The sequence below is a fragment of the Leopardus geoffroyi genome, chromosome C1 (assembly GCF_018350155.1).
Source record: "Leopardus geoffroyi isolate Oge1 chromosome C1, O.geoffroyi_Oge1_pat1.0, whole genome shotgun sequence".
Classification (NCBI taxonomy): Eukaryota; Metazoa; Chordata; class Mammalia; order Carnivora; family Felidae; genus Leopardus; species Leopardus geoffroyi.
Window position 1 is genome coordinate 215,683,979 of NC_059328.1, and position 27,744 is coordinate 215,711,722.

At 55.0% G+C, this 27,744-nt stretch overlaps 1 protein-coding gene across 7 annotated transcripts in view; it reads left to right on the forward strand.

Annotated features, from left to right (window-relative positions):
- MROH2A (maestro heat like repeat family member 2A) overlaps positions 1–27,744 on the forward strand; it is a 43,836-nt gene that overhangs the window by 10,350 nt on the left and 5,742 nt on the right. For 4 of the 7 annotated variants that reach the window (XM_045481792.1, XM_045481793.1, XM_045481791.1 and 1 more), the window contains 27 exons: positions 625–717; positions 952–1,030; positions 1,185–1,298; positions 4,243–4,319; positions 5,271–5,390; positions 5,692–5,802; positions 6,596–6,743; positions 7,508–7,548; positions 7,996–8,137; positions 8,321–8,373; positions 8,814–8,921; positions 12,113–12,232; positions 12,492–12,614; positions 13,623–13,775; positions 14,931–15,053; positions 15,988–16,067; positions 17,513–17,621; positions 18,425–18,520; positions 21,045–21,149; positions 21,832–21,955; positions 22,530–22,648; positions 23,497–23,649; positions 24,054–24,208; positions 26,185–26,344; positions 26,424–26,617; positions 26,964–27,101; positions 27,562–27,676. In XM_045481792.1, coding sequence (XP_045337748.1) covers positions 625–717; positions 952–1,030; positions 1,185–1,298; positions 4,243–4,319; positions 5,271–5,390; positions 5,692–5,802; positions 6,596–6,743; positions 7,508–7,548; positions 7,996–8,137; positions 8,321–8,373; positions 8,814–8,921; positions 12,113–12,232; positions 12,492–12,614; positions 13,623–13,775; positions 14,931–15,053; positions 15,988–16,067; positions 17,513–17,621; positions 18,425–18,520; positions 21,045–21,149; positions 21,832–21,955; positions 22,530–22,648; positions 23,497–23,649; positions 24,054–24,208; positions 26,185–26,344; positions 26,424–26,617; positions 26,964–27,101; positions 27,562–27,676 — 3,153 coding nt within the window. The remainder of the gene's footprint in view (positions 1–624; positions 718–951; positions 1,031–1,184; positions 1,299–4,242; positions 4,320–5,270; positions 5,391–5,691; positions 5,803–6,595; positions 6,744–7,507; positions 7,549–7,995; positions 8,138–8,320; positions 8,374–8,813; positions 8,922–12,112; positions 12,233–12,491; positions 12,615–13,622; positions 13,776–14,930; positions 15,054–15,987; positions 16,068–17,512; positions 17,622–18,424; positions 18,521–21,044; positions 21,150–21,831; positions 21,956–22,529; positions 22,649–23,496; positions 23,650–24,053; positions 24,209–26,184; positions 26,345–26,423; positions 26,618–26,963; positions 27,102–27,561; positions 27,677–27,744) is intronic. The other 3 variants (XM_045481790.1, XM_045481789.1, XM_045481788.1) reach the window with 3 other exon arrangements.

Here is a 27,744-nt window from a genome sequence, read left to right on the forward strand (position 1 = left end):
TCTTATGGTTTGCCTCCTTCCCCCTCTGTAACTTTTTTTCGCCCTTCCCCTCCCCCATGATCTTCTGTTAAGTTTCTCAGGATCCACATAAGAGTGAAAACATATAGTATCTGTCTTTCTCTGTATGGCTTATTTCACTTAGCATCACACTCTCCAGTTCCATCCACGTTGCCACAAAGGGCCATATTTCATTCTTTCTCATTGCCACGTAGTACTCCATTGTGTATATAAACCACAATTTCTTTATCCATTCGTCAGTTGATGGACATTTAGGCTCTTTCCATAGTTTGGCTATTGTTGAGAGTGCTGCTATAGACATTGGGGTACAGGTGCCCCTATGCATCAGCACTCCTGTATCCCTTGGGGAAATTCCTAGCAGTGCTACTGCTGGGTCATGGGGTAAGTCTATTTTTCATTTTTTGAGGAACCTCCACACTGTTTTCCAAAGCGGCTGCACCAGTTTGCATTCCCACCAATGGTACCAGAGGGTCCCCGTTTCTCCACATCCTCTGCGTTTCTTGCCGGCTCCCAGGGGGGATGCTAATACCGCCGGCTGATGGGCCCCTCTGAGCCACAAGAGTCCGGAGTTCACTGACCCTGAATCATCGGCCCGTTTCTTTGCAGGTCTTGAGGCAGATCCTGGAAACGTCCGTCACCACCAACACCCCCGTCCCCCAAATGCAACTACACACCATTTTCACGGAACTGCACATCCAGGTGAGGCCGCGAGCTTGGCGGGGCACCAGCATTCTCGGGGTGCTGCCGTGGGGAGTGGGCGGTGGCAGGTGGCGTGGCTGTGGAGCCCCCATCTCGTTCATCTGGCTCCCGTATCCCACGGGGGCTGGGAGGCGTTGGTTGCCCACACAGCTCTGCCACGGCCAGGCCGCCCCTGTGCTTGCATCCTGTCTCTGCTGGTCGTCTCACCACCCTCCCTGCACGCCCTCTCCCCAGGTGTGTTCCAAGGCTCCTGCCCAGCAGCAGTACAGCAGCCAAAACCTGGCGGAGATCGTACACTGCTTCATAGCCCTCGGTGAGGCTCCCCCAGGTCCCCTGTGAGCCTGGCGGGGGGTGGGGGGGAGTCCCTGCCCCCCACCCCGGGAGTCCCCGTCCCCCAGGGCTGCCTCCTCTGGCTCCATCTGTCTGGCCCAGGGGGCGTATGACTAAGGCAGCCTTCCCCCCTGCAGCCCGGTCCTACCCCAAGGAGCTGATGAAATTCTTCCTCGGTCAGATGGAGATGAGCCAAGAGGCCATCCGCGTGGGGACATTGACCCTGATTAGGGCGGTGGTGAGCGCAGCTGGTGAGCAGGACCAGGAGGTGGGGCGGGAGTCAGGGGAAGCGGGTCTCACACATATCTGGAACTCGGTCATTTCCTCTTTTGTTGACATCGCTGGCTGGGCCAAGGGGTCATGGCTGTCTGTTGCCTCGCATTTTCTGTGCTTGAACCTAACCAGCACTGTGACCCCCACCCCCAGCTGTGTCCGCAAACTCTGAATCCCTGAGTCTGAATTTCCAACTTTTTTTTTTTAATGTTTATTCATTTCTTGATAGAGAGACAGAGCGTGAGTGGGGGAGGGGCAGAGAGAAGCAGGCTCCGGGCTCCGAGCTGTCAGCACAGCACAGAGCCCGACATGGGGCTCGAACTCACAGACCGTGAGATCATGACCTGAGCCGGAGTCGGACGCTTAACCAACTGCTTGAGCCACCCAGGCACCCCTCCAACTTTTAATCTGAATCTTAGAACTACCCCCCCCCCCCAAAACTAAATCAAAGGCTTTATGTAAGGCCTAGTTATATCATGTAGGCATAGCCCTAAAGCCCCACTGTCCCAATGCCCAATCATAGTCGAAACTCCTGATTCTGAATCCCTAAGCCCAAACTAGAACCCTGGCCCTGTTATCAAAAGGGAAATACTCTCCCCAGCTGAGGCAGCAGCTCAGACAGCGCCTCTGTGTGAACTGGGACAAGACATCCCTTGCTGGGAGCACGTGGCCCGGCAGGTTCATGATTTGGTGAGGAGAGCATGGCCACTCCTGTTCAGTCCTTCAGCTGAGTGCCCTGTGCAGTGCACAGACTGGGCAACTTTATTTATTTATTTTTTATTTATTTATTTATTTTTTTAAATTTTTTTTTTTCAACGTTTATTCATTTTTGGGACAGAGAGAGACAGAGCATGAACGGGGGAGGGGCAGAGAGAGAGGGAGACACAGAATCGGAAACAGGCTCCAGGCTCTGAGCCATCAGCCCAGAACCTGATGCGGGGCTCGAACTCACGGACCGCGAGATCGTGACCTGGCTGAAGTCGGACGCCCAACCGACTGCGCCACCCAGGCGCCCCTTGGGCAACTTTATATGAAGGACGTTCTGCTGACAGTGAACCTTTCTCTTAAAAAAAAAAAAAATGCAGATTTATCTGTTGGACAGAGATAATAATGACTAGAGTTGGCCTCACCATTTTTCTGTAAAAGGCCTGATAGTAAAACTACTTTCGGCTTTATAGGCCATATGGTCTCTGTGACAGTTACTCAGCTGTGTAAAAACAGTCATAAACTGCACAGTGGGGCTATGTTCCAATAAAACTTTATTTACACAAATGGGCTTTGATCTGGATTTAGCCTGCGGGTTATACTTTGCTAATCCCTGTGCTAGAAAAATAAAAAGAAACTAGCTTCTTGTGTAAGTTGATAAAGCATTCTGGATGTTCAGTTGGATAGGGACCAAAACTTGGGCTCAACCGTCCAGCTTCTTGACAATTGTCTGAAGGATATAATTGCCCGAAGGTAACTGGACAATGACGTTCATTACCACGTCGTGCATACAAGCAAAACGTTAGAAACAACCTAAATGTTTTTCTGTGGGGAATTTCTGGAATGAACAATAGTATATACGCATAGTGGAATATGACTCAACCTTAAAGGATATAGTCAATCTGTATTTTTTCATGGGAAAGAAGCCCTCTCTGTATTAAGGGTGATGGTATGGTGTGGGGGGTAGGGTGTTACATAGTCTTCATTACTTGCAAGAAATCTATATGCTTAGTTTTGCCTGAGTGAGTGTAGAAGGACACAAACTGTTGAGTGGTTACCTTTTATTTTAATTTTGCAATGAACACACATTATTTTTAAAATCAGAAAAAAGGTTTTTATTTTGCAGGTAAAAACTCAAAATTGGAACCTGCTCTCTTAGTGCTTGGTTGCCCGCTACTTTTCCAGCAGCGTTGACTTGTAGCAACATGTAGCCTTGAGTGTACCGTCAGCCCGAGCACCCGACTGCAGTTCTGTCCACACTGGACCTCTCCGGAATCTTCTCATGGCTCTCTCTTACCTCTCTCTCTCTCTCTCTCTCTCTTTTTTGTTTAAGTTGATTTATTTATTTTGGCAGGGGGAGGGGCAGAGAGAGAGGGAGAGAGAGAATCCCAAGCAGTCTCCATGGTGTCCACACAGAGCTCACTGCGGGGCTCGATCCCATGACAGCGAGATCACGGCCTGAGCCGATGTGAAGAGTCAGATGCTTAACCAACTGAGGCACCCAGGCGCCCCTCTGTCTTACCTCTGTCAATCTTCCTTCTCCCCCAATCGGCTGTCCTCAATTCTATGACTAACAAACGCTTCCAAAGCACTTCTTGTGTGCCAAGCGCTGTCAGTACTGCTCACAGAAGCTCTGCGAGAGAGGTACTGTTGTTATCCACATTTTAAAGGTAGGGAAACTGAGGCACAGGGGGCTGAGGAATTCACCTGCGGTCACATAGCTACGTTGTGGCAGACACGGGGTCTGAACCCAGGCAGCCTGGTACCAGAGCCCGGGCTCTGCCCTGCTGTGCTTAACGGTCTATGCGTGCCGACCGTGTGCCCAGCCCACCATGTGCCCACCTGAAGGTGCTAAAGTGATAGTAGGTGGGGCTCTCACCTCAAGGAGGCTCCGGCTGGGTTCCACGAGAATCACAAAGCAGAGGCCAAGCTGTGAGGCATAAAAGCCATGCTCTCCCCTGGCACTGGGTGGGGTGGGACAGACATTGAGAGGACAGGGAGGTGGCCAGCGAGGCCTCTGAGGGAGGCGCCCCCGAGCCGCGGTGGGAGTCAGAGGCTCTCAGGAGGCGTGACGTGGACGAGCCAGCTGATGCCTGGCTCCTGGTAGAAGGTGGGGGGCAGGCCTGCTGCTCTGGGGGTCTCGCTGGGAGTCCCGGGCATCTCCTCAGAGCCCAGCTCTGAGGCCGGTGGCCCTCCGGGCTGGTGTTCCTCTTTCAGAGCCCAGAATGAATGTCAGGACCATCTACCTGGCCATCCGGGTGGTCAAGACCACCCTCTCTGACACCCGCTTCAAGGTAACGGGGGCAGACACCCGGAAGGGGATGGGGCTCGGGGTACTCTGAGGGGGCGGCGGAGGGAAGTCCGGAGGGCGGCCTTCACTCCTCTCCAGCTCTGTGGGAGGGCGGCCTGCTGGAGGCCCTTTGATGGAAAACCTAGCTTCCTGGCCAGCACTGAATAGGGCTGGAGGAGTGTGAGGCCCACGGGAGCAGGACCACAGCTCTCCTCAAGGACCTGGAGTTGCCCGATGAAGGGGCGCAGCCAGCACCCTGGACAGAGGAGAGGCTGGGTGAATCCGGCGTCATCCAGAGCTGCGTGGCTGCCTGAGGGTTTTGTGTAGCCTTTACTGCATTTGAAGAAAGCAACTTGAAATTCGAAAGACGCACCCCTTGTGCCCTCCAAAAAAGGCCCCCAAAACCCCACAGTCCAGTCTCCTCTGTAGCCACGGCCACCTTGGAATGTAGCTTCAGTTCTGGTCATAGGTCCAGGAGGGCGAGGGTCTAGAGGGCCTGGGGGGAGGGGGGTGGGGTGGGATTTGGGCTGGAGATTTAGGCCGTGCTGTTCTCAAAATGTGGAGGCCGTCAAGGGAAGAGAGAACAGGTTTGTTCTGTGCTGCCCCCACATAGGGTTTTGCAAACGTGAGCCCAAGCCTGGGCGGGCCCAGGATAAGAGTCAGGCTGTCCCCTCCAGGGCTGCCTGAGAAGGGAGTAGCCTGTCTAGAAGAGAGTGTGCTCCGTGTCTCTGGAAGGCTCAGATAGGGCTCTTGGGTGGGTCTGCTGCAGAGTGGGCGCCCCTGGACGAGGCAGGGGGTGGGGGGCAGAGTGGGTGGTAGCCCCTGAGGCTCCTTCCCGCCCAGCGCACCCCCAATTCCTGGCCGTCTCAGGTCACGGGATTCGGCGTTAGAGGCTGAGCCCTTCTCCCCCGGAGCCCATCCCAGTCCCCGGCTTGTCTGCTGCCCGTCCCCACAGGTAAGGATGGCTATTCTCCGCATCATCGGCCAGTTGGCTCTGTCTGGCTACCAGGACAGGATCAAAGGCTGGGGCCTGAAGTACGTGTCTGTGCAGCTGACTCTCTCCACCTACAAACTGGTGAGTGGCCCTGATATGCAGACCATGGCGCAGCCAGGCCTTGGAAGTGGTTTCCGAAGCACTGAGGCAAGAATCAGCCCGGTGTATCTGTGCTCGAACCTGCGTGAGTCTGTGTTCATGGCACAGGCACAGAGACGCAGTGAGCTGTAGGTAAGGGTGGGCGCAGTCACGCCAGGCAGGGAATCCAGAAAACCCTGGAGACCCGGTTCCGGGGCATGGAGCCTCACGGGGGTGAGGAGGCCACACCGAAGGCTGCAGGGCACCCGCCTGCGAGCAGGCACCCCTCGGTCCTGCCTTCCAGACAAATCGCCGGGAGAGCTTTTATCAGAGGGACCTGGAGGAGAAGATGGTCCACAAAGTCACCATGGACACCGTGCGGATCATAACCTCTTCCGTCAGTGGGATGACCAATGTGAGTGGTCACCCTGCAGCCGACAGCTTGACTTGTGTGGGTCCCACACCAGGCTCGGAGTGGAGGGGGCGGACAGGGCAATGACGCATGCCCAGAGCTCTGTGTTGTTTCTTCTCCCAGTCCCGCTGCCTGGGGGGCCCGGAGGGCCTCCATCTTCCCACCACCCGAGCTCTTGTCCTTGAAGGTCCAGTTCCAGAGCTGGGTCCTTGATGGGAGCTTAGTCCCCCAGACACTAAGGCAGTGCTTGGCATGCAGAGGGCCTCAATAGGTATCCATTGACTTATTGCCAGAAATGTGTCTATTACCTTAAAGCCCCTGCAGCCCTGGTGTTCGTGTGTGTGTGTGTGTGGTGTGTGTGTGTGTGTGTAGATATGATTTTAATTGTTTAATTGCACAAGCATCCAGTGAGTTCCTAGCATGTGAAGACACGAAGGCTTATGCTGCGAGGGCTCCGTGTAACCCCAAGGAGGTCACAAGCTTAAGAGGGAAACAAGGGTGTCAACTTTTCATTGCGATACAATGTGATTTGGCCAAAAGTAGGAAAAAATTTACCACGATAGCATCAGGAGGGAATCCTTGTCCACTCCGTGAGACTCTGGGCTGGACGCTCCCTGGCCGGGGGCAGCTTGTCTGAATAACAGAGAGAGTGAGAAGATTCACGCTGGCTACAGCCCAGGGAGCACCTGCTTAGAGCCAGTCCTGGACTCACAGGCCAGCACCGTGGGGCGGGCCTGATGGATCTCGTGTGGCCACGGATGCCGCTGCCGATCCTGCCCCTCTGCCCCCAACCCAGGAGTTCTGGCTGCGGCTCCTGTGCTACGTCATGGAGACAGATCACACCGAGGCCTTGACTCCCATCTGCATCAGTCTCACAAACCTGGTGGAACACCAGCCGCGCACCAAGGATGTGGAGGCCAGCGTGGCCAGCAAGAGCAGGCACGGTGGGCAGCGTCCCTGCGCTGGCTGGGGGGCTTGGGCGGGCCGGTCACTCCGTGTCTCCGAGTGTGTCCTCTCCCCGTTTTCCAGGAAGCGTCTAGGAGTCCAAACAGCCAGGCCGGAGGCCCTTAGCATATCTGAGGAGGGGTTGAAATGGAGCCAGCTTCCTTTGGCGGGTCATTCCTCACATCCCTTCCCCCTGCACCCCTCCCAGGACCTCACCCATGGAGGCTCAGGCTTTCTCCACATGTGACTTGTCTGGGTCCCATGGGAGTCGTCTGTAACCCCAGTGCAACACTGTCCATGTCAGACTCTCCAAGAAGTGACTGGCCCCACCTAAGGGTGGAGTGACACTGCTCTTCCAAGGGGGCTGTTCTCGTGGGGCTGGGGCTTTGCTGGATGGGCGTTGCTGATGGTGGGTGTGATTTTAGGAGCCCTTTAGGACCCAGGGACAGCAAATGGTGAAGGGTCTTCTTCATGACCTCCCCTGGGCTCTGGACTAGCACCCCCCACCCCGATGTCTCCTAAGCCCCAGCGCAAAGCGCAATTCTCCCTTCTTCCTAGGATCAACCAATTAAAATGATGTTCTTTATGGACCTATCACTGGTCCCTGTGCCAACCCATCCTCTGTTCTGGGGGCAATGGGATGCTTCAGGAAAGTACCTTCTAGGGCAAAGCCCTTCTCAGGGGCACAGGGGCATGGGAGCATGGGGTGTCTCCCAGTATCAGCCGGGCAGCTTCAGCAGGGTCACATCTCCTTCTTCCTCAGTGGATCTGCCCGCGCCCCAGAAACTGCTAGCCCGTCTCCTGGTGAGTGGCTCACCCAGGCTGTGCCCTGGGCAGACTGAGGCCAGGGCCCGTGGCATCTCTCTCTTGAAAGCCCCCCCAAGGGAGGAGGGAGCTAGACACTTGGCAGGACAGAGCTTTCTGGGTCCCTTTGATTCCTCTTGGGTACATGTGGCAGGGGCTGTGTGCTCAGATGCCCAGGAACCTGGTGGGAACGTGCTCCCACATTCCTCTGCTCAGCCTCTGAGCAGCCCCAGCGCATCCCCAGGACACTGCCAAGGGCCCGCCTGCCCCTGGGGGCCTTGCACGCATGCGTTCTGCTCCTTAGGTTGACTCTGGGCATTAACCCACACTCTGCAGAAGCCTGGGGTGGGGAGAAAGCCCATGGTCTTGCCCCTCTCCTTTCTGGGAACAAAGTGCCTGGGTGGGGGGCTGCCCTGCCCCACTGGCATCTGGGCGTCCCCCACCCAGGTGCTGATGTCATCCCCCTACAAGGGGGAGGGCCGTGGGATAGCCATGCTCAACCTCCTAAGGACCCTGAGCCAGAGCATCGCGCCCGCCATGGCTGACATGTGGGAGCTGGAGATCCCGCTGCTGGTCAAGTACCTGGAAGGTGAGGGGCCCGGGGGCCCCCTCCCCGCGTGCCTGCTGGCGTACTAATCACCTGGCTTGAAGTGGGGAGGGGATGACAGCGTGCTGAGCCCATCCGTGGAGGGCTTTGAGTGCCTGACCCACGAAGGGGTCCCCAGAAGGGAGCAGCGGGAGAAAGTAGCACATGTGGGCCTTCTTTCTGCAGAACATACTGAGTTTACTTGGAATCAGAAGACCTGGGAGGACAAGCTAATTCAGGTGAGGACATGATCCAGCTTGCTGAGGTCGGGCCGGGAGAAAGGGGAAGGGTGCATGGAAGGGCCCTCGGCGGGGTCGGCATGGGGAGTTTAGGAGTCCTTGCAGGACACACTCTCCTTCTGTCCGAGAAGACTTGGGGAGAGCACCAGGCACGTCCACGGCTGTGTCTGCCAGCAGGGGAGAACAGAGAGCCTTCCAACTTGGGGAACCATGTGTTCAGGAAAGCAGCACGGGGTGACCCTCCTCCCTCCAGCATCAAAGCCACAGCTGCTCTCCAGGCTCACGGGATCAGGGTTTGATGGGTCGAGCAGTCTGGAGATTGGGGAAGGGGGCCAGAGAGGGTGAGTCACCACTCAAGGTCACACAGCCCTCCTGCAGCCCGGGAGAGGACAGGACTGGGGTCCTTGGGCACTGCCCACCTACATCTTCTGTCTCCTCAGTTTCTGAGAAACTCCCTTAAGAAGACTCGAGGTTCCAACTGGAGCTTGCGTCTGAGCAAAGAGCTGAACAACCAGATCGAAAGCTTTGACAGCCCCTCCCTGGAGAAGGTTTGTCCTCACAGCGTCAAGACAGTTCAGACAGGGAGGGGACACCAGGGACAGTGGGATGGAGTCCCGCACTGTGGGTGAGCCCAGCGTACCTGCAGCTGTCCACAGGGTTCTGGGAGGAGAGGTGGGTGTTTGTTTCTTGCTTTGTGTTGTTTTTCTTTAAAAGCCTGCTTTGCTGAAGCTGGGGCCTCCTCTCCAGTCGCCATCTTCCCCACCCTTCATCTCACTTTCCACCTGAAGTGGTCTCCTAGCAGAGTCGAACAGGCAAGGGCTGAGATGTGTGAGCAGGTTTTGGGAAATAGTGAAAATGGTGAGGGTGACATTGAGCCACGGAAGGCTAAAGGGGTGGCTGAGTTCCAGCTCGGCTGTGAAGAAGATGAGGCTGGGAGGGGGACAAAGGAAGAAAGAGTGGGCAGGCTGGGTTTAGAGCTGGACTCCCAACTGTCCCCACCCCCACCGGTAGATTGCTGGATGTTATGCCACACATCCGACTCATCCAGCTACTGGCTCATGACCACATATGTGTATTTTGTTGTAAAAAGGTTTTTACAAAACTGTGAACATAGTTGAGAGAAATCAGAGAGAAGGTCTCAATCAACAGAAAGGATCCCGTGTTCATGGCCTGGAAGATGAGATAGTCAAGATGACACGCTCCCCAAATCTATCAACATGTTCATTGTGATTCCTGTCATAACCCAGCTGGCTTTGCTTTGCTTTGCTTTGCTTTGCTTTGCTTTTCTTTCTCTTCTCTTCTCTTCTCTTCTCTTCTCTTCTCTTCTCTTTCTTTCTTTTTCTTTTTTTCTTTTCTTTCTTTCATTCCTTCTTTCCTTCTTTCCTTCTTCTTTCTTTCTTCAGAGATTGACAAGCTACTCCTAAAAGTCATGTGGGAATACAGGGGGCCCAGAATAGCCAACATAATTATGATTAAAAGAAAGACAAAAGCTGGAGGGCTCAAATGTTGCAATTTCAACACTTCTTACACACCACTGCAGTGAACAAGACAGTGCAGTGCTGGCATAAGGATGGGCAGACAGAGTGAGGTAATAGAATTGAGAGTGTAGAAATAAACCTCACATTTACTATCAACTGACTTTGGGCAAGGCCTTCTTAGATAGATACACTAAAGGCCCAAGTGATGACAGAAAAATAGATTCAGTCGGACATCATCAGAACTAAAAACTCTTATGTTGAAAATCAAACCATCAAGAAAGTGCAAAGACAGCCCCAATAATGAAAGAAAATATTTTCAGATTAATTTCTTAATAAGGGATTTGTATCTAGGATATATAAAGAACTCTTATAACTCAATAACAAAAAGACAGGCCAGTTTAGAAATGGGCAAATGATATGAACAGACATGTCTTCAAAGAAGGTACATGCAGAGTGAATAAGTACGTGAAAAAATGCTCGAGATTATTCCCATTAGGGAAAACACAAGTCAAAACCATAAGGACATACGACTTCACACCCACTAGGATGACTATAAGAAAAAAGACAGACAACAAGAAGCATTGGTAAGAATGTGGAGAGATTTGAACACTCAAATATTGTTGGTGTGAATGGAAAATGGGGCGGCGGCTCTGAAAACCTGTCTGTCATTTCCTTGAAATGTTAAATATAGGGTTACCATATGACCTAGGAATTCTACTCCTAGTTGTACATGCTCAGGAGAAGTGGAAACATACATCTGCACAAAAACTTATACATAAATGTTCATAGTGTGATTCATACAGCCAACCACAGAAGCAACCCAAATGTCCACTAGTGGATGAAAGAAAAAACAAAACATGGTCTATCCATACAATGGAATGTTGTTCAGCCATTAAAAGGAATGAAGTACTGATTTATGGTACAGAAAGGATGACCCTTGAAGACATTATGCTAAGTGACAGAAGCCAGATGCAAAGGAATGCAAGTGACCACATATTATATGATCCTGTTTACTTGAAATGTCCAGAATAGGCATCTTTTTAGGGATGGAAAGTAGATCTGTGGTTTCCAGAAGCTGCAGGGAATGTCCAGCGATGCTAACGGGCAAGGGATTTCCTTTGGGGGGGGGGTGACAAAAATGTTCTAAATTTAGATTGTGATGATAGTTACCCAACTTTGTGAATATACCGTTAAATTTGTAAACCTTAAATGGGTTGATTTTATGGTATGTGGATTATATCTCAATGAAGATGTCTGAGAAAAGGTTTTACGGGTGTCAGCCAAAAATTATGTTTATCCAAATAGATAGCCTTTGTAGGGGAGTATGTAAAATAACAAAAAACAAGTGTATCTTACAGATAGTCTTCTATAGCTAAACATAAATTTGCAGGTGTAAGATCTTATCTGATGTCAATTCAAAGACATTAAAAATTTTTTTTAATGTTTATTTTTGAGAGAGATAGACAGAGCATGAGTAGGGGAGGGGCAGAGCAAGAGGGAGACACAGAATCCGAAGCAGGCTCCAGGCTCTGAGCTGTCAGCACAGAGCCCAAGACGGGGCTCAAACCCACGGACTGCGAGATCATGACCTGAGCCAAAGTCAGATGCTTAACTGGCTGAGCGCCCCAGACGCCCTGGACCAGGCTTGATTTTATATCCTGGTTGTACCCCTCCCCGCCTGGTTTTTCATCTCCCCAAACAGCAACTGCATTTACAGTCTAGAGATGCTGTGTGGGTTAAATGAAATAATGCATGTTTGTTTTTGTTATTTTTCCAAGTACACACACAAAACTCTTACAAATAAAAGAGAAAACAGGAGAAATGAGCCAACAGGACATGGGGAAAGAATACAGACAGGGATTCAGGGACTGGATCATGAGAATGTGCAAAGGTGATCAGCACGGCTAATAATCAAAGAAATGCAAGAAAACGTGGATGGTCTGCCTCTCACTGGTAACGTCCTATGTGACAGAGGAATGTGGGGAAATCGGTGTTCTAGATTGGTTAGTGTGAGTTGAAACTGGTTCGACTTCCATAGGAGGGAAATTTGGTCCCCCACTATTTATAATATGCTTGCCCGCAAACAGTCCGATGCTCCAGAATAACCTCGATGTTTATTTCAAAGAATGTACGAAATGCATAGATATCTGTGCATTAGAGAAAGAAATCTAGAGTGTTACGTAGGGAACTCTCCACGGCAGCAACCCCTGGAGGGTGGAGTAGAGAGGCTCGAAGCTCCCTCTGTTCCTGTGCCTTTCCAGGGCTTTCTGTATCGGGCCCTGGGTTTCACACTGGCCACAGGCCTGGAGGCCGACAAGGTAGAGACATTGCTGCTGGAGCTGCTGTACAAGACAGACTATGGCAACGACTTTGACCGGGAGGTGAGGGTGCCCTGCGGCCCCACCCCCATCCACCAGACCCCTCTGGTCCCTCGGGGATATGGGCACATGCGTGAAAGCTTGTGTGTGCATGAGCATGCATACATATGTGTACTGGTGTGTGTGTGTGTGTGTGTGTGTGTGGACCTGTGTGTGCATAGGGGCGTCCATGCGTGTGCTTGTGTGTGTGTGTACGTGTGAGGGGCTCCTCCTCTGGCTGCTGCCCTCTGCCCTCACCCCCGCTGGCGGTGTCTGCCCGCAGGGCGTGATTCTGTGCTTTGGCCTGTGTGCCCGTGGCCAGGTGAAGACAGTGCTGAATGTGCTCCATGACTTTGAGGAGAGGATCCAGGAGTCGGAACAGTCCTGGCAGATCGGGGCTTGGCGGGTAAGGCACCCTCGTTCCACAGTCAAGTCTCTGGGGGTCGCATAGACCAGTGCTTTCAGCATCAGCCAAGGTACCTGCTAGATCTCAGTAGCAAACTCCCCCTGGTATCACCTGTCCCCGAAATGACTGAGATCCGGAGGCCTCCCCCCAACAAAGCTTTTCAGGGTGCGTCCTTTCAGGGCCCAGATATGACAAAGGAGTGCTAGCCCACCGTGGGCTCCGCAGAGCAGCACTGGGTGCCGATGGGAATTCAGAGTCCCAGGCCTCACCCACACCCACTGGATCTGAAGAGGCTGCTCAGGTAGCACTCAGTGTAGGTATTTCCACGGGTCAATGGCCCTGGGGTGCAGGGCGATCATGCCCGCTGTCATATAGAAGAGAGCACTGAAGCTTGTCCAAAAGCATGCAGACGGCCACTGAGCCGAGAAGCCAGGAGCCAGGCCAAGGCAGCCCGTGGGCCGACCGCTTGAGGGGGCCCCTCTGCCGCAGGGTCACAGGTTGGCTGAGGCCCCAGTGGGCAACCATCCAGAGTCACCGATGCCTCAGGCTTTGGCCTTGACCCAGGACCCTCGCCCTGGGTGTCTGGTAGTTTGGATGGAGAGAATCAGGAGCATCCCAGGCTCCTGCCCCAGCTTCTCCACAAAGCGGGATCTGAGACGTGGATTCGTATCTGAGGCCTGGCAGGGCACGGGCAGCCCTGCGCGCCCTCTGTGGTGGGTTCGGTGGCCTGTAGCACCTCATCCCGGCATCACGACAGCCCCTGGCCCAGAGCAGGGCCTGGCAAGGTGTAGGAGCTCAGTAAAGGTGTGTTGAACAAATGAGTGAATGAATGAGCGTTTCAAAATATCAGTGGAAGTGCCTTCTGCTGACTCAGTGGCTCCTTTGGTCATGTGATCGGAGACTGTCCACATGCAGCTGGGGTGGCCAGCTGAACCCCGACACCCCCCTCTCCTCCCCTCCCCCCTCCCCCCCCGCCGGTGGTTCTTCCTCTTCTGGCTGGGCTCGCAGAAGGACCATCCCTGGAGGCGGGAGACGGTGAAGGGCGCCCTCATGGTCATGTACAGCTGCGTGGCCTCGTACTGCCACCCCCAGATGCTCCTCACCCACGTGGACACCCCCATCACCGCTAAGATCATTCACCACTTCTCCAGCAGCTGCCAGGTAACCCCGGGAGGCTGCACCCCCCGACCCAGAGCCGGGCTGGCTGAGAGCCACCTGCCTTGTAATCCGAGCACCCCGCCCCCCACCCCAAGGAGGCACCAGGAGTCCCACCTGACACCCAGCTTTGGGGAAGCCCATTTTTTCAAACTGGGTGCTCTCGGCTCCAGGGGGAGGTAGGGGACAGCCTTCCCCACCGCAGTGCCAAGTGGGTGGTTATGGGTCCTGGAAGTCACGGGACGGGTGCCCCCTCTTCCCGGCCTCGCTCTCTCCCTCAGCCCTCGCCTCTGCCCCCTCCCCTCCTGGCATCTGACCCAAGACAAGGAGTGGGGTCTTCAGGGATGTAGAGAGGCTCGCTACTTTCTTGGAATGGCAAGGAGGGGGGAAGCACGGAAGGGAGCAAAATCTATTTCATTATTGTTTCTGAAGTTGTGACAAGATATGCATGACACAATTTGCCATCATCATCATTTTCAAGGTGCGCAGTTGGGGGGCGTTAAGTACACTCACATCATCGTGCAGCCGAGTCCACCAGCCCTCTCCAGAGTTCTTTGTCCCGTAAAACGGCCACTCTGGGCCCGCTGAACACATGCCCACGCCCCCTCTCCCCAGCCCCTGGCAACGCCCATCCTACTCTCCGTCTCTCTGAAGTGACACCCACAAGCGTCGCGTTTAACTGGGATCACACACGGGTTGCCTTTTTGTGGCTGGCTTATCTCACTTAGCCTCAGGTCCTCAAGGCTCGCCCAGGCCGTAAAGGCGAAAACGATTTTTATCTCAACTTAGATTTTTACCTCAACGTGTCTCTTGGGCGACACGCAGGGCATGGTGGCCCTGGCGGGTGAATGGTGTGAGCTGACCGGCATTGCTGTTCTTAGGGGGGGTTGAGGGAGGTGGCGTTTTCAGAACGCTGTGCCTTGTCCGGCACCTGGCTGGCACCCTGGCCTTGTGGCAGAAGCTCGGGCAAGGCGGCCGAGGGACAGAACGAGGCCTGCCATCTCTCAGGGTGCCCTTGACTCTGCCTCTTCCTTGGCGCAGAGGAAGGAGTGTCCTCATGCCGTGGCGGGGTCCTTATGAGAGCTGTGGCTTGGGCAGCCTGAGTCTTTGGGCTCACTCCCGACGTGCTACCTCCTTTCCCTCTTCTTGGTCTGGGCGCAGGACATCTGTCTCAAAATGGCCTTCCTGAAGAGTGTGGTGCAGGTCACCGATGCCATCGGGAACATCAAGGACCTGGAGGACTTTGAATTTGCCCAAAAGATGAGCCTCACTGGCATTATAATAGTAAGTCGGGTGAGAGGCATCCTTGCTCCCGGGTGGTTTTGGGGTCTGACTGCTGACAGGCTTCTCCTCGCTCAGAGGTTTTCAGAGTCCCCGAGGGCATCTAAGGGACAAGGGGGCCGCGGGGGTCACTGAAGCCCCTCCCTGTCTCATTTCCGCTCCCAGCCAACCGAAGGAGTTCCGAGTATGATATCTGTCTATCTGACAAAGGGTTTGATGGCCAGGGAGCCTGCGGTGCCCGGAAGCAGCTGGTTCCAGGCTGGGAGACAGAGGGCCCCTGGGTCTGCCCCATGGTGGCCCCGTGTGTTTCTCCACAGGGGGGACCTAGATTTGGCCGCAGGCAGGTCTTAAAGCTCTTTTTTTTGCACAGAACTTTAGTAAGATCTAGAAAATGTCAACTGCCTAAAGGCAAGAAGCCGCGACAGAGGCTGATAGAGTTGTGGGAGCCACAGCCCTTCAGCCCCAGACCTCCCCACTCCCTCACGATGCCCTGGGCCCCTGGAAAGCACCGCAGCTGCTTTGGAAGCTGTGCCCGAGGGAAGTGACATGGGGTGGAACAGGAGGCCCCGAGAAGGAAATGAGCACGCCTGCTCCCGCTCTGGGCCGGCAGCGATCTGTGTGTCATTTCACGCTAGCCGGGCACTGTTTTACACGTGACGGCTCAGGCGAGGGAGGCAGTTTGCCCAGGGACGCACGGCGAGCAGGTGGCGGGCCTGAGCGAGAAGCTCCGGTCTGTCTGGAGCCCCCCTCCTTCTCACACCAGCTTTTGCTGCCTCCCCGAAAATGCTAAAAGGCCACGTGATCCTGAAAAGAGCGAACGTGGTATGGGTGTCCGCACCCCACAAAGTGCCAGGCCTTGGACACTAGCCCCCCCACACTCACTGTCCTCTCTGGTGGGCTCTGGGTGGCTCATTCACCGCCCTGCTGTGCCGGGCAGGCCACCATCAAGGCGGAACCCACCGACAGCCTGGTTTCTCCTGTGCGGACCATGGCGATAGAGGCCCTCTCGCACCTGAGGTGAGCTGGGCCCCTGTTCCTGCCCGGGTGTCTCCGTGGGGAGAGGCAAAGTCCAAGACCACCCCTCAGTGTTCCTTGGGGGGGTCACACCCACTTTGCCTCCCTGCCTCTGCAGCAGGGGTCTCGGGCAGCAGCCCTGGGGCGCTGGGCCATCTAGTTGGGTTGGGTGGGGTCAAGGAATTCATTTATTGATACGGTACTGATGCAGTTAATACAAAGTAATATAATACCTGAGATTTGCCCTCCTGGAGCCGTCCATTCACTGGTGGGGAAGTAGGGAAGAGAAAGAAGTTATGGAACATCAGTGGTTAGAGTGGCCGGGTGGTCTCTGGGAATTCTGCACCCGTCGGGGCAGATGCAGTGTTTAGTCTCATAACCACCTGTTGCCTGAAGAGGCACCACGTAGGCAGATTTGAAATAAATTTCACACACATGTCTTCGGGGACTCGGAGGTAAGATGAACACATGCAGAAGGAATCATAGGTCAGAGCTGAGTATTTGTGGGTGAACAGCAATAACAAAAAAAAAAAAAAAAATCTGAGGCCAGAAGAAGAAAGGGCTATGAACAAGATGCAATTCTGTTGATACAACAGGGGAGATCAGAAGGCATTGGCATCTGGCTTTTGACCTGGGCTTACACAAAAGAAGACGATCTGGGTAGGAGCTGGAGGTCCCGGCAGGGTGAAATGTAGGACCCCTTTGGGGGGGCAGTAGTTTAAAGTTAAAATGGCATGGCGGCTCCCAACCAGGGAGGCACAATAGAGGCAGCTGGGGACCTGTGAACAATACCGATATCCTGGCCCCACCTCAGACCTTTAAATAAGGATCCCTAGAGCCTGGTTGTGGCCCTTGGGTACCTCAGAGCTTCTCCAAGTAATGCTAGTGAGCACCTAGGCTTGGGAACTATTGATGAAGGGGTAGGAGAAGGGCGCCCATCGGGCAGCCAGCTACCACCCCTGAGAATTCACTAAAGCTCAGCCGGCTGGGCTCCTCTCCAGAGATTTTGATTCAGTAGCTCTGGGGTAGGGCCAGAGAATTTGCATTTCTAAGAAGCACCAAGGTGATGTTTCTGCTGCCGGTGCAGGTATTCCACTTGAAAGCCCTTGGGCCAGGGCCAGCCTCTGAGGCAGAGTCCATGGTCAAGGCCAGGGAGTAGCAGTGGAATATTTCTGAGCAGAAGAGGGAGAGGCTGAGAGCAGGCAACAAGAAAGAGAGCTGGCCTTGGGTCCCTGGGTCTCCCCATCGATCGCAGACACAGTCACTGGATACTGGCGACTGGGCGAAGCCAGGGCACCTGGGGAGGGATGCATGCCTGCACCCTCAACCGAGGCAGCTGGTCTCTCCCTCATTCTGTGACATGCCTCTGCACCCTGGACTGAGCAGTGGGGTGGCTGGGTCTCAGTCCCCCTCTGACCACCCCTCTTGTCCACTTCTTCTTCCCTTAGCAGTCTGAAGCCTTTCTACTCCACAGAGGAAAACAATGAACTGATGGATATCAGTATTCACTCTGTCATTTCTCTTCAACCCCCACTAGAGGACAATGAGTCCATTCAGGTAGGTCCCTCTGGGCCACCTCGTTTTCTGGGTCAGGTCTTAGAAGTTTCCAATAACTTGGGCAGGGCTGAGAGCCCACTATCCTTAACCACATGTGAGTGCAGCAAAGTGCAGTAGGCTCTATTAGTTAGTATAAAGTAATGCTAGCTGCTGTAACAGCTAAACCCTGAGATCTCCATGATTTAACAAGAAGATTTATTTCACACTCAAGTCAAGTCCAGCTGGCAGTGGGGGTGGAGAGGGAGCTGCTGTGTGCAGTTATTCAGGAACCGAGGCTGGCAGAGGCCCCACTATCTTCCATGCGTGGCCCAAGGTCTCCGTGGGTACTGACATCCGGTAGAGGAAGAGAGAACGAGAAAGGGTGTCGAGGATGTATGAGCCACTCTGCCCACTTCTCATTGGCCAGAACTCAGTCACATGGCTATGCCTAGATGCAAGGGGTGCTGGGAAATGTAGTTCCTGACTGGATGGCTGTTTCCCAGCAACAAGGTGGAGAAGGAGGACGAATCTTTTGTGGACAGGTAGCCATTTCTGCCTCAAAGTCCTGGTCCTGGATGGGGAGTCAGAAGAACTGGATTCTGGGAGTTCAGTTTCCTCCTTTGGAAAATGGGTTCCTTTTCAGAGGTGGTCTTGTGTGTCACATGAGAATTTGGGTGTAAAGAACCCAGTCTAAGCAGAGGTAAAGGGGTGGTTTTCAGATCATTTCATACTTCCCAGCCCTGGCAGGGGTCCTTGCAGAGTCCTGGTGGGTGGCTGTGCACACTCCCTCATTGCTGCCCAGTGCTCTCCTCTCTTGGCCATAGACCCTGTACGCAAATGCGCTTCAGGCCCTGGAACACCTGATGGAGGGCCTCATGCAGAGGCAGCTGGACCCCAAAGGGCTGCAGGAAATGGTACACGTGAGTTCCTTGGTGGAGGGCCAAGAGCCAGGGATGGCCACGCCCCCCAGAAAGCTGGTCTGAGGGCCAGATTCTATGGAAAACAGGGGTATGTGTTAAAAATTGTTTTGGTAACTGTATTTTGATAAAATTTCAGATTTGCTGAAAAGTTGCAAAAACAGTACAAAGAACTCCTGTATACCCTTCACACCTCGATTCACAGTTCTTACCAGTTGTCACATTTTCTTTATCTCTCTTTCTCTTCCCTTATCTTTCTTGTTGTACACACACACACACACACACACACACACACACACACAACTTTTTGAACCATGGAGAGTTACTTGCAAACATCAAGGACAAGAATGCCCTCTTATATAAAAATGGTACAATGATAAAAATCATGAGGTTTCATGTTGATGATACCATGCTGTATTCTAATCGATGGCCAATACTGAAATTTCACAAATTGTCCCAATAGTATCCCCAATAGGTGTTTCCCCCATCTAGGCTCTAAGCAGGATTACCCAATGTGTTTAGCTGCCACGTCTCTTTGATCTCCTTTAATCTGGAAAAATTCCTCAGTCTTTCTTTATCTTTCCTAATATTGGCATTTTTGAAGGGCATTGGCTAGTTTTTTTTTTAAATCGGGTTGTTTGCTTTCTTATTATTGAGTTTTCAGAGGTTTTATATATTCTGAAAGCAAGTCCTTATAAGATATGTGATTTACACATATTTCCCCCAGTCTGTGATGTATTTTTCATTGATTTCATAATGTCTTTTGAAGAACAGAAACTTTAAAATGTTGATGAAATCTAATTTATCATTTGTTTTCTTTAATGGATCATGGTTTTGGTGTTATACCTAAGAAGTCTGTGCCTAACCTAAGCTCACAAAGATTTTCTTTTAGAAGTTTGTAGTTTCAAGTTTTATAATTCAGTCTATGAAACATTTTGAGTTAGGTTTTGTATATGGTGTGAGGTATGGATCAAAATTTGTTTGGGGGCCTCTAGGTGGCTCAGTCGGCTAAGTGTCTGACTTTTGATTTCAGCTCAGGTCATGATCTCATGACATTGTGAGATCAAGCCCCACGTCAAGCTCTGCATGGAGCCTGCTTGGGATTCTCTCTCTCTCTCTCTCTCTCTCTCTCTCTCCCCCCCCCACCCCGTCTCTCTCTGTCCCTCCCCTGCTTGCACTCACGTGCATGCATGCTCTTTCTAAAAACAAGTAAATAAACATTTAAAAAATTGTTTGTTTGCTTGCTTACACACAGATAACCAGTTGTTCCAGAACCATTTGTTGGAAAGACTTTTGTCCATTGAATTATCTTTGCATCTTTGTCAAAAATCAATTGGCCATGTATGTGTGGGTCTGTATCTGGTACCTGTTCTGCTCCATTGATGTATTTGTCTGTCTTTACACCAATGTCATCCTATCTTGATTACTGTAATGTTAGTTATAATAAGTCTTATGACCAAGATCAGATAGTATGAGGCACTGACTTTGTTCTTTGTTGCTGCAGTTTACAAATATTCATACGTTGTGTTCCCATTTGTTTCAGTTAAAAATACATTTTAATTTCTCTTTTAATTTTTTCTTTGACCCATGGGTTATTTAGAACTTCCCAAATGTTGGAAGACTTTCCAGAGATCTTCCTGTTTTTGATTCCTAATTTAAATCCGTTGTGGTCTGAAGACATACTTTGTATAATTTGAATCCTTTAAAAAAATTTTTTTATGTTTATTTATTTTTGAGAGAGAGAGAGAGACAGAGTGTGAGTGGGGCAGGGTCAGAGAGAGAGGGAGACACAGAATCCGAGGCAGGCTCCAGGCTCTGAGCTGTCAGCACAGAGCCAGAGGCGGGACTCGAACCCACTGACTGCGAGATCATGACCCCAGCCGAAGTCAGTTGCTCAACCCACGGAGCCATCCAGGTGCCCCAAATCCTTTTAAATCAACCGAGACTTATTTTGTTGCACAGTATGGTCTATCTTGGTGAGGGCTCTGTGTGCACCTGTATATTGTGTTGGGTGGAGTGTTCCTAAACATCAGTTAGACCAAGCTGGTTGGTAGTGTTGTTCAAGTTTTCTCTTTCCTTCCTGATTTTCCATCTTCTTGTTCCTCAGTTTCTAAGAAAGAGGTACTGAGGTCTCTGAATCTCACCATTGATGTATTTCTCCTCCGAGCTGTAGTAGTTTGGCCTCATGCACTGCTACTGCTACTGCATGTGTGAACATTAAGGCCCTGGGGTGCAAGGTGGGCGACGATCCTGCCTCCTTCACCTGCAGGCAAACATTTGGAACGAGGCCGAACACATCAGCCAGGCGCCATCTTGGTGAGGATAGCTGGGGACTGTGGACTCTCTGTCCACAGCCGCATCTCCCTTGCAGGGGTGCCCGGAAGGAGAGGCAGAAATATCCAGAACCACCCAACACCTCTGGAAGTCAGAGTCTTGAGTGGGAGAGACAAGGCGGGCAATAGCCAGCTGGGAAAGGCTGGCCTTGGGATTTTAATGTCCCCTTCTGTGTTCTGGGCTCTACCCACAGCTCCTGGAAAAGTGGATCTTGTCGGAGAGAGAAGGGGAGCGGGAGAAGGCCATGAACCTCCACCTCCATCTCCTGCAGATCCACGTGCAGAGCGTCGGTGTCTGCGTGAGTCCCGGGGCGCTGATCCCCCAGCCTGCTTCTCTGGCACCCACAGCAAAGTTCCCGTCTCGATCCCTGAGGAGAGGGAACACTTCATGTTTTAAGTTTATTTATTTATTTTGAGAGAGACAGAGAGAGTGCAGGAGGGGCAGAGAGAGAGAGAGAGAGAGAGGGAGAGGGAGAATCCCAAGCGGGCTCTGCACTGTCAGCATGGAGCCTGACGCCAGGCTCGAACTTGCGAAAGCAAGGCCGGGGCCTACCCTCATGCTAGGTTTGAGGCCAGACGCTGTGCAGAAGGCATCGCTTGGATTTTCTGACATAATTCTCACAACATCCCCTGAAACGGGAGGCTCCGTTAGATGAGGAACACGAGGGCACCAGGCTAAGCAGCCTGCCCAGGCCACACAGCTAGGTTGGCAGGGTGGGGGGGGGGGCAGTTCACATTTGAACCCAGGTTTCAGTTACAGGAACAAGGCAGGTGCCCTGATATAGAGCCTGGGCCTGCAGCCAGAGGGGCAGGTCCTGAGCCAGAACCCTCGGATCCTGGCTGCTCTGCCTCCAGGGGCCCCGCTGGGGTACCTTCGAGCAGGGCTCACCCTCTCTGGTTGCCCGTTATGCCACCCCTGGGCAGCCCCTGGTGTGCATGGATGGACAGAGGGTGTGAGCCTTGAGGTTTCCTGTCCCTCAGATCCCCCTGAAGCTGGGGCAGTTTGGCACGCTGGTTGGACTCATTGCCCCTCGCACCTGTGACTCACACACAAGAACCCGCATGGCCTCGATGGATGTCCTGTCCAGCCTGCTGGATCTTCATGGTACGGAGACATGAGGACATTGAGGCTGGGAGGGGTGTCAGCTGCGGGGCTATCCTAGGGGAGCATGGCCTCTCTGTATAGACAAACAAGGGTGACCAGCAGAGGTAATGGAGGGGATGCAGAGCTTGCTGAGAGGCCACGGAAGTTTCTGGAAGGAGAGGCTCCCTGGTTTGGCACAACTCACCGAGGGCATGTCCTGGGTATTAAGGGGCCTCACTGGGAAAACGACAGCTCAAAGATACCAAGAACACAGCAGAAGCGGCCAGACATGACCTCAGGGGCACATGCGGGGTGGTGACCTTCAGAAGGGAAGACTCTGCCTCTGGCTCACTAGCTGGTGGCCTCCCAGAAAGCAGGCATTTGAGCTGTGTGCAGAGGTGGTGTGGGGAGACAGGACAATGAAAGCAAAGGCAAGAAGAGATGGGATGTTCAGATGCTGGACGGTGGTCCAGGCCCTCAGAGCCAGGGAGCCCCTAACCCCAACCCCATGGGCCAGGGCAGGAAGCCATTTTGACGTGGCCTGTGGGTGGGTCCTTTGTCCTTCTGATCGTGTCTAAAATTGTGTTCCCCGCAGCAAGCCAGACCTGCTCTTTGTGGGGCCCTTCCGAGGAATTGGAGCTTGCAAAATGTAAGGAGGATCTCCAGGGCTTGGACATGGAGGAGATTTTCAGTGCGTCTTCCAGAATTGCCAAGGTGACACGCTGGGAGGGTCGTGTCGGCTCCTGGGCTGGACTCCAGTGCCTGGACCATGTCTGAGGCCTGGGACCTTGCTCAGCCTGGCCACACAGGCTTCATCCTCCTCCAGGGGATTACAGTCCCCATGGCTTTTGGTCCAACCCACGCCCTCTGTATCTAAACGGTGTGCGATATGTAAGTTCCCCGCTGTGATGCCTGGCACGTAATAGGTACTTAACAGTCCCACAGTCCCCACCTACCTTGTCTCCATGCCTATGATGTGCTGCATGAGGGTGGAGGGGCCCCAGGAAGAATTAAACTCGGGATCCTGCACAGTGGTGTTGGCCCATGGGCACACTAGACCCCCAAACTCTCAGAGCTGCAGAGGGGCAGGGTCACTTCCACCTCAGGGGGCCGAGGTGGCTTTCTGGAGCAGGGGGCCTGTGGGGGGAGGCAGGATGAAGTCACGGGGCGCCAGGGCTCAGGGCACAGCTTGAGGGAAGGAAACATGGGCAACGTTCGCGTGAAGCTTCCTGAGCAGAGTTCAGGTGGGGTGGGCGGCGTCGGCTAGGTGAGGTGTGGGAGAGGTTGGGGAACCTGCCAGAAGAAGCCTGTGAAAGCTGGGCTGAGCTGTGAGTCTTTGAGGTGGGGGAGTAACATCCCGAGCGGGCTGGTGAGGGGGCCGGTGAGATGCCGGGCAGGGAGACGGGTAGGAGACCCTGGCGGTGTTTTGAGAGATGGCGGGGGCCCGGGCTGGGGCTGCGGTGTCGGGCGGAAGAGGGGGGCATCGGCGATGACAAGTGGGGGCAGGGCGTTGGCCCGAAACCTGGTTGTTGAACGCCAGGAGGGCTGTGCTCTGGTCCTAGGTGGTTTGCATGCAGTTTAACTGTGACGAGGTGGTCTCGCTCATCCAGAAGCTTTGTGAGAACATCGGGGCCATGGACCTGTGGCATGACAAGGCCTCCGTCACCTGGATAGGCACCTTCCTCCAGAGGCGGACCAAGGAGCTGGAGGACAAGGTAGCAGAGCTGTGGCTGGGCCACCTGAGGCCTGGGGCTGCCCGGGGCGCCTAGGCTAGAGGGACACGGAAGGGCCCGGCCGCACTCTCCGAGAAGGCCTCCCCAAACCCTTGGGTGTAAAGAGGAGGAGAGAGTAGAGTTCTGGAACGAGAAAGAGACATGCTGAAGGTAGCCCGGCTAGTAAGTGGCCAGTGGGCCAGACGCCCGTGGCTCTCTCTCCCTGAGCATACTGCCCCCTACATAGAAGACATGATAAAATCCAGGAAGAGACCAAAAGATGAGCTGGTGGTTTAACCTGCCCGCTGTCCAGTCGGGCGAGAGTCCCTGGAGGAGGGGTGTGTGGTGGGGGAGGGCAGATGCCGTGGGGGCCCAGGCTGTGCCGGTGATGCCCCGTCCCTCCCCAGGTGGCTGAGATCCTGGGTGCCATCTTGGTCCACCTGCCCGTGGCGGACCACCCGGAAGTGCGGCGTCTCCTCATCGAGGGCATCCTCCTGCTGGCACACTATCACCAGGAGACGGTCCTCACGTCGCTCCTGAGGCAGCCCCTGCCCATGGAGAGGTGGGCGCCCCGGACAGGGAGCCACAGCCCCCGGGCCACGCCCGCCCCGCCACCACCGACGTATCTCAGGACGGGGCCTTGAGTAGTGCCACGTCTGACCCTGGGCCGGCTCAGACGCTCTCCCTGCCCCTCCTGCGGGAGGTGTGGCCCCTGAGGACCGTGGACTTAGAGCCCCAGGGTTACAGGTCTGTCCTACGGAGCCGGAGTCCAGACCCTGCAGTTTCTCAGGCGTCCCCTCTGGACCCTGCCCACGGCGGCCCTTTCCTTCTCTGTGGAGAACAGAACTCTGGGCGCCCTCTGAGTTTGGGCCGCTCTAGGACACGCCTGAGGACGTGGCCACCAAGGCCCGGGCGGGCCCCAGAGGGGCTCCACCCTGTCCCTCTGTCCTTCCAAGTGCTGCCCTGAGAGGGGATGCCCAGGTGCCCGACGGATGACCTGGCAGGACCTCATGCCCCTCAGGTGGCCTCATGACCCCCTGCTTCCCGGTGTTATCCTCACGGACTGCTGAGTCCCCGCGTCTCTGTCACCGTGTCACACAGGCAGCTGGCAGCGTCTCACCCGACCGGGGGCGTGTGTTTGCGATGGTACCGAGGTTCCCTGGGCACAACCCAGAAAGGGGCGGGCGCTGCCCCCAGAGCAGCCAAGGCTGCAGGGCAAAGACAGGCCTGGAGACCGTTGGTGGAGGGAGAGGGGACAGGTGTCACCCAGCAAGCTGTCACATGAACAGAGAGGCCTCAGATCCAGAACCTCAAGCGCTGGCCCGGGCGAAAGGCAGGCCTGGCTGTGCTGCGGGCGGAGGGCAGTGCGGATTGCTTGATTTGATGGGGGACAGTGGCTTTCGGAGCAGTGCCGAGTGCGGGGCGGGGGGGGGGGGGCGTGCAGTGCAGGCCCCTGTGTGGCCTCCATCGGGCTGGCGATCTTGGCGGCCCGGGTCATGCTGGCTTTCGCTATACTGGTGAGCTATCGCTGTGTAACAAACTGTCCCCACCTTGGAAGCTCAGAACAGCCCCTGTTATTATCTCAGTTTCCACAGTCAAGAATCTGGGGACGGCAGAGCTGGGGACTGTGTTCAGGGTCTCACGGGGTGGCGGCCAGGCTGAGATTTTCCGGAACCCAGGTCGTCCCTCAGGCTCACGCGGCTGCTTCTTGCCGTCGCAGGCTGAGGTCCTGCTTTCTTGTCTCCTTACACCCCGACGTCTCCTTTATGAGAAGTGGTTGCTGATGAGCCCACGTGCCCACGCCTCCGTTCGGTTCCCGCCACCGGGCACCCGGTCACGTGCCCTCCCGAGCCCAAGCGTGTGATTGGCTTTGTGGATTCACACGGGCCGTGTCCGCCTCTCCTTGTTCCGTTGGATCTTGGCGGACTTGCCGCTGTAGCCCTTTTAGAGCCGCCCCCCCCCCCCAGGCCCCCGCTCCCCTGCACCTGTGCACACCCGGCCCGTTAACCTATCCTGGGGACCTTCCCTTCTCGGCAGAGCCACAGGCTTGGACTTGGGGGGCAGGGAGCTGCTTCAAATGCAGTCTGGCAGGCTACCCGGCCTCTGCAGGCCTCCTGCCCCCTTCTGTGGGCTACGGAGACGAAAACATCGTCCTCAAAGGCGTGTTGGGAGCAGGAGGCCCTGTGCTATCTGCAAGCTGCTTAGGACCCACAGATTGGGTCCTTGGCAGCTGTTGCTGGACGTGCCTATAAAATCATCGGAGAGGAGGCCTGGCAGGTGCCTCTAAGGTCGCCTAGTGGTGGAGCCGCAGTTTCCCAGGGGGGAGGGGGAGGGCGTGGCAGAGAAAGACAGCAGCGTGTGGAGTCACGGACCTGGGTTCTAGTTACGCAACCTTTAGGCAGCTCACTCCACCTCCCTGATGTTCAGCCTCCGGAGTCTAACCCCTACTCGGGGGCTCGCCTGGGGGTCCAAAGGGGCTCTTACCTGCCAGGGTACGAGGCGGGAGACCCACAGTCCTTGTCTCTTGTCTTTGGTTAGCCACCTGACGGAGGTGTGGCTGGCCGTGGCCGAGAACGTGCCCTTTGCCCGAACGATGCTCCGTGGGCTGATGGGCCGGCTGCAGGCGAGGTTCACCCCCAGGGCCAATGCCACCTCCAAAGCTGACATCTGGCGCCTGGCCGCGGTGGACCCTCTGATGGTGAGTCACGGGGGCGGGCCCCGGGGCTCCTTGGGGGCTCAGAGTAGGAGCCCTGACGCCTCAGCCCTTGTCTCTGCAGACCCTGTGCACCGTTCACCTCCTCATCCAGAAGATGGATATGGACGACAAGGTCCTGGACCTCTTCCCCGACCTCATCTACACCCTCCTGCTGCAGCTCAGCGGCAGCCAGGGGCCAGAGGCTGTGTCGCCTGTCCTCAAGACGTGGAGACTCGTCCACATGCGGACCCTGCCCAAGGAGATCGATCTGCAGAGGTGCTCTCGAGGGCGGGGGTGGGTGGGTATGGCGGGCAAGGCAGTGGGCCCGAGCTGGACGTCGCCTCTGGGAAGTCACGGATCCCAAGAGTCACCTCCACCAAGAGGCCTTGTTGTCCTCTCCTGATGGGGAGAAGCTTCTGGAAGCAGATCCCACAACCCTCCCTCACATGAGTCCAGCACGGTGTGGTTTTTGCTGTTCGAGGACCCACTCTGCCACGTGATCGCCCTTAGCCCCTTGAGCTCGGCCCGGCGGACAGGGGGACCCCCTCTTCTCTGAGCCGGGTTCAGTGCCTGGGGGCGCCCGGGGGAAGCTTCGTCGAGACAGAGCCCCACCTTCCTCCAGGATCACGATCAAGTCCATGAAGCTTCTGTTCAGAAGACTCAGCAGCGAGCAGCTGGTTCGCACGCTGGAGGAGCAGGGCGTGTGGAGCCTCCTGCAGACTAGCTCCACGTTCCTGCAAGGCGTGGGCCTGCTGGCCAGGTGGGCATCTGGGCTCCCTGTGCCGGGCAGTGGGACCTGCGGGGCCGTCTCCTTGCTGGAGGTCTAGGTCACGGCTGCACGCCTCGCTCCCGAGGCGACCCATGTCCCAGACTCTGGGATGGCAACGTATAGGACAGAGGGAATCTTTTATTCCAACCCTTCCCCCCTCCAAGGCAGGAAACGTGAGGTCAGAGGCAGGGTGGGGTGCGCTCGAGGCCACAGGAGGCAGGCAGAGAGCTCTTCCTGGGTCCAGGGCACTCACGAGTGGCCCTCATTCGAGTCCCTTTTTATAAAAAGGAAACGAAAAGTGGGTACTCCAGCGAAACCCTGACCAAAGCCCTCTGGTGAGGAGGGAGAGGCCCAGAGAGGTTAAGACGTGGCCCCCGGGCGCCCAGCCCCAGAGCAGCTCCACAGGGCAGTGGCTGAGCAGCCCTCCCGGCCCCCTGGCCTTGTCCCCCAGGTTCTGCATGCGGAACATGGAGGGCTACAGGCAGCGGCTGTCAGAGCTGGTGCTCAGGGGCATGGACTCGGATGTCCTCAGCTGTCGCATCAGCAGCACGGCGGTCTGCGTGGAAGTGAGGCTCAGGGCGCGGAGGGCTGGGTGGGCTGGGGTGGGGGCTGGGGGGTGCCCCCCCAGCTCCTC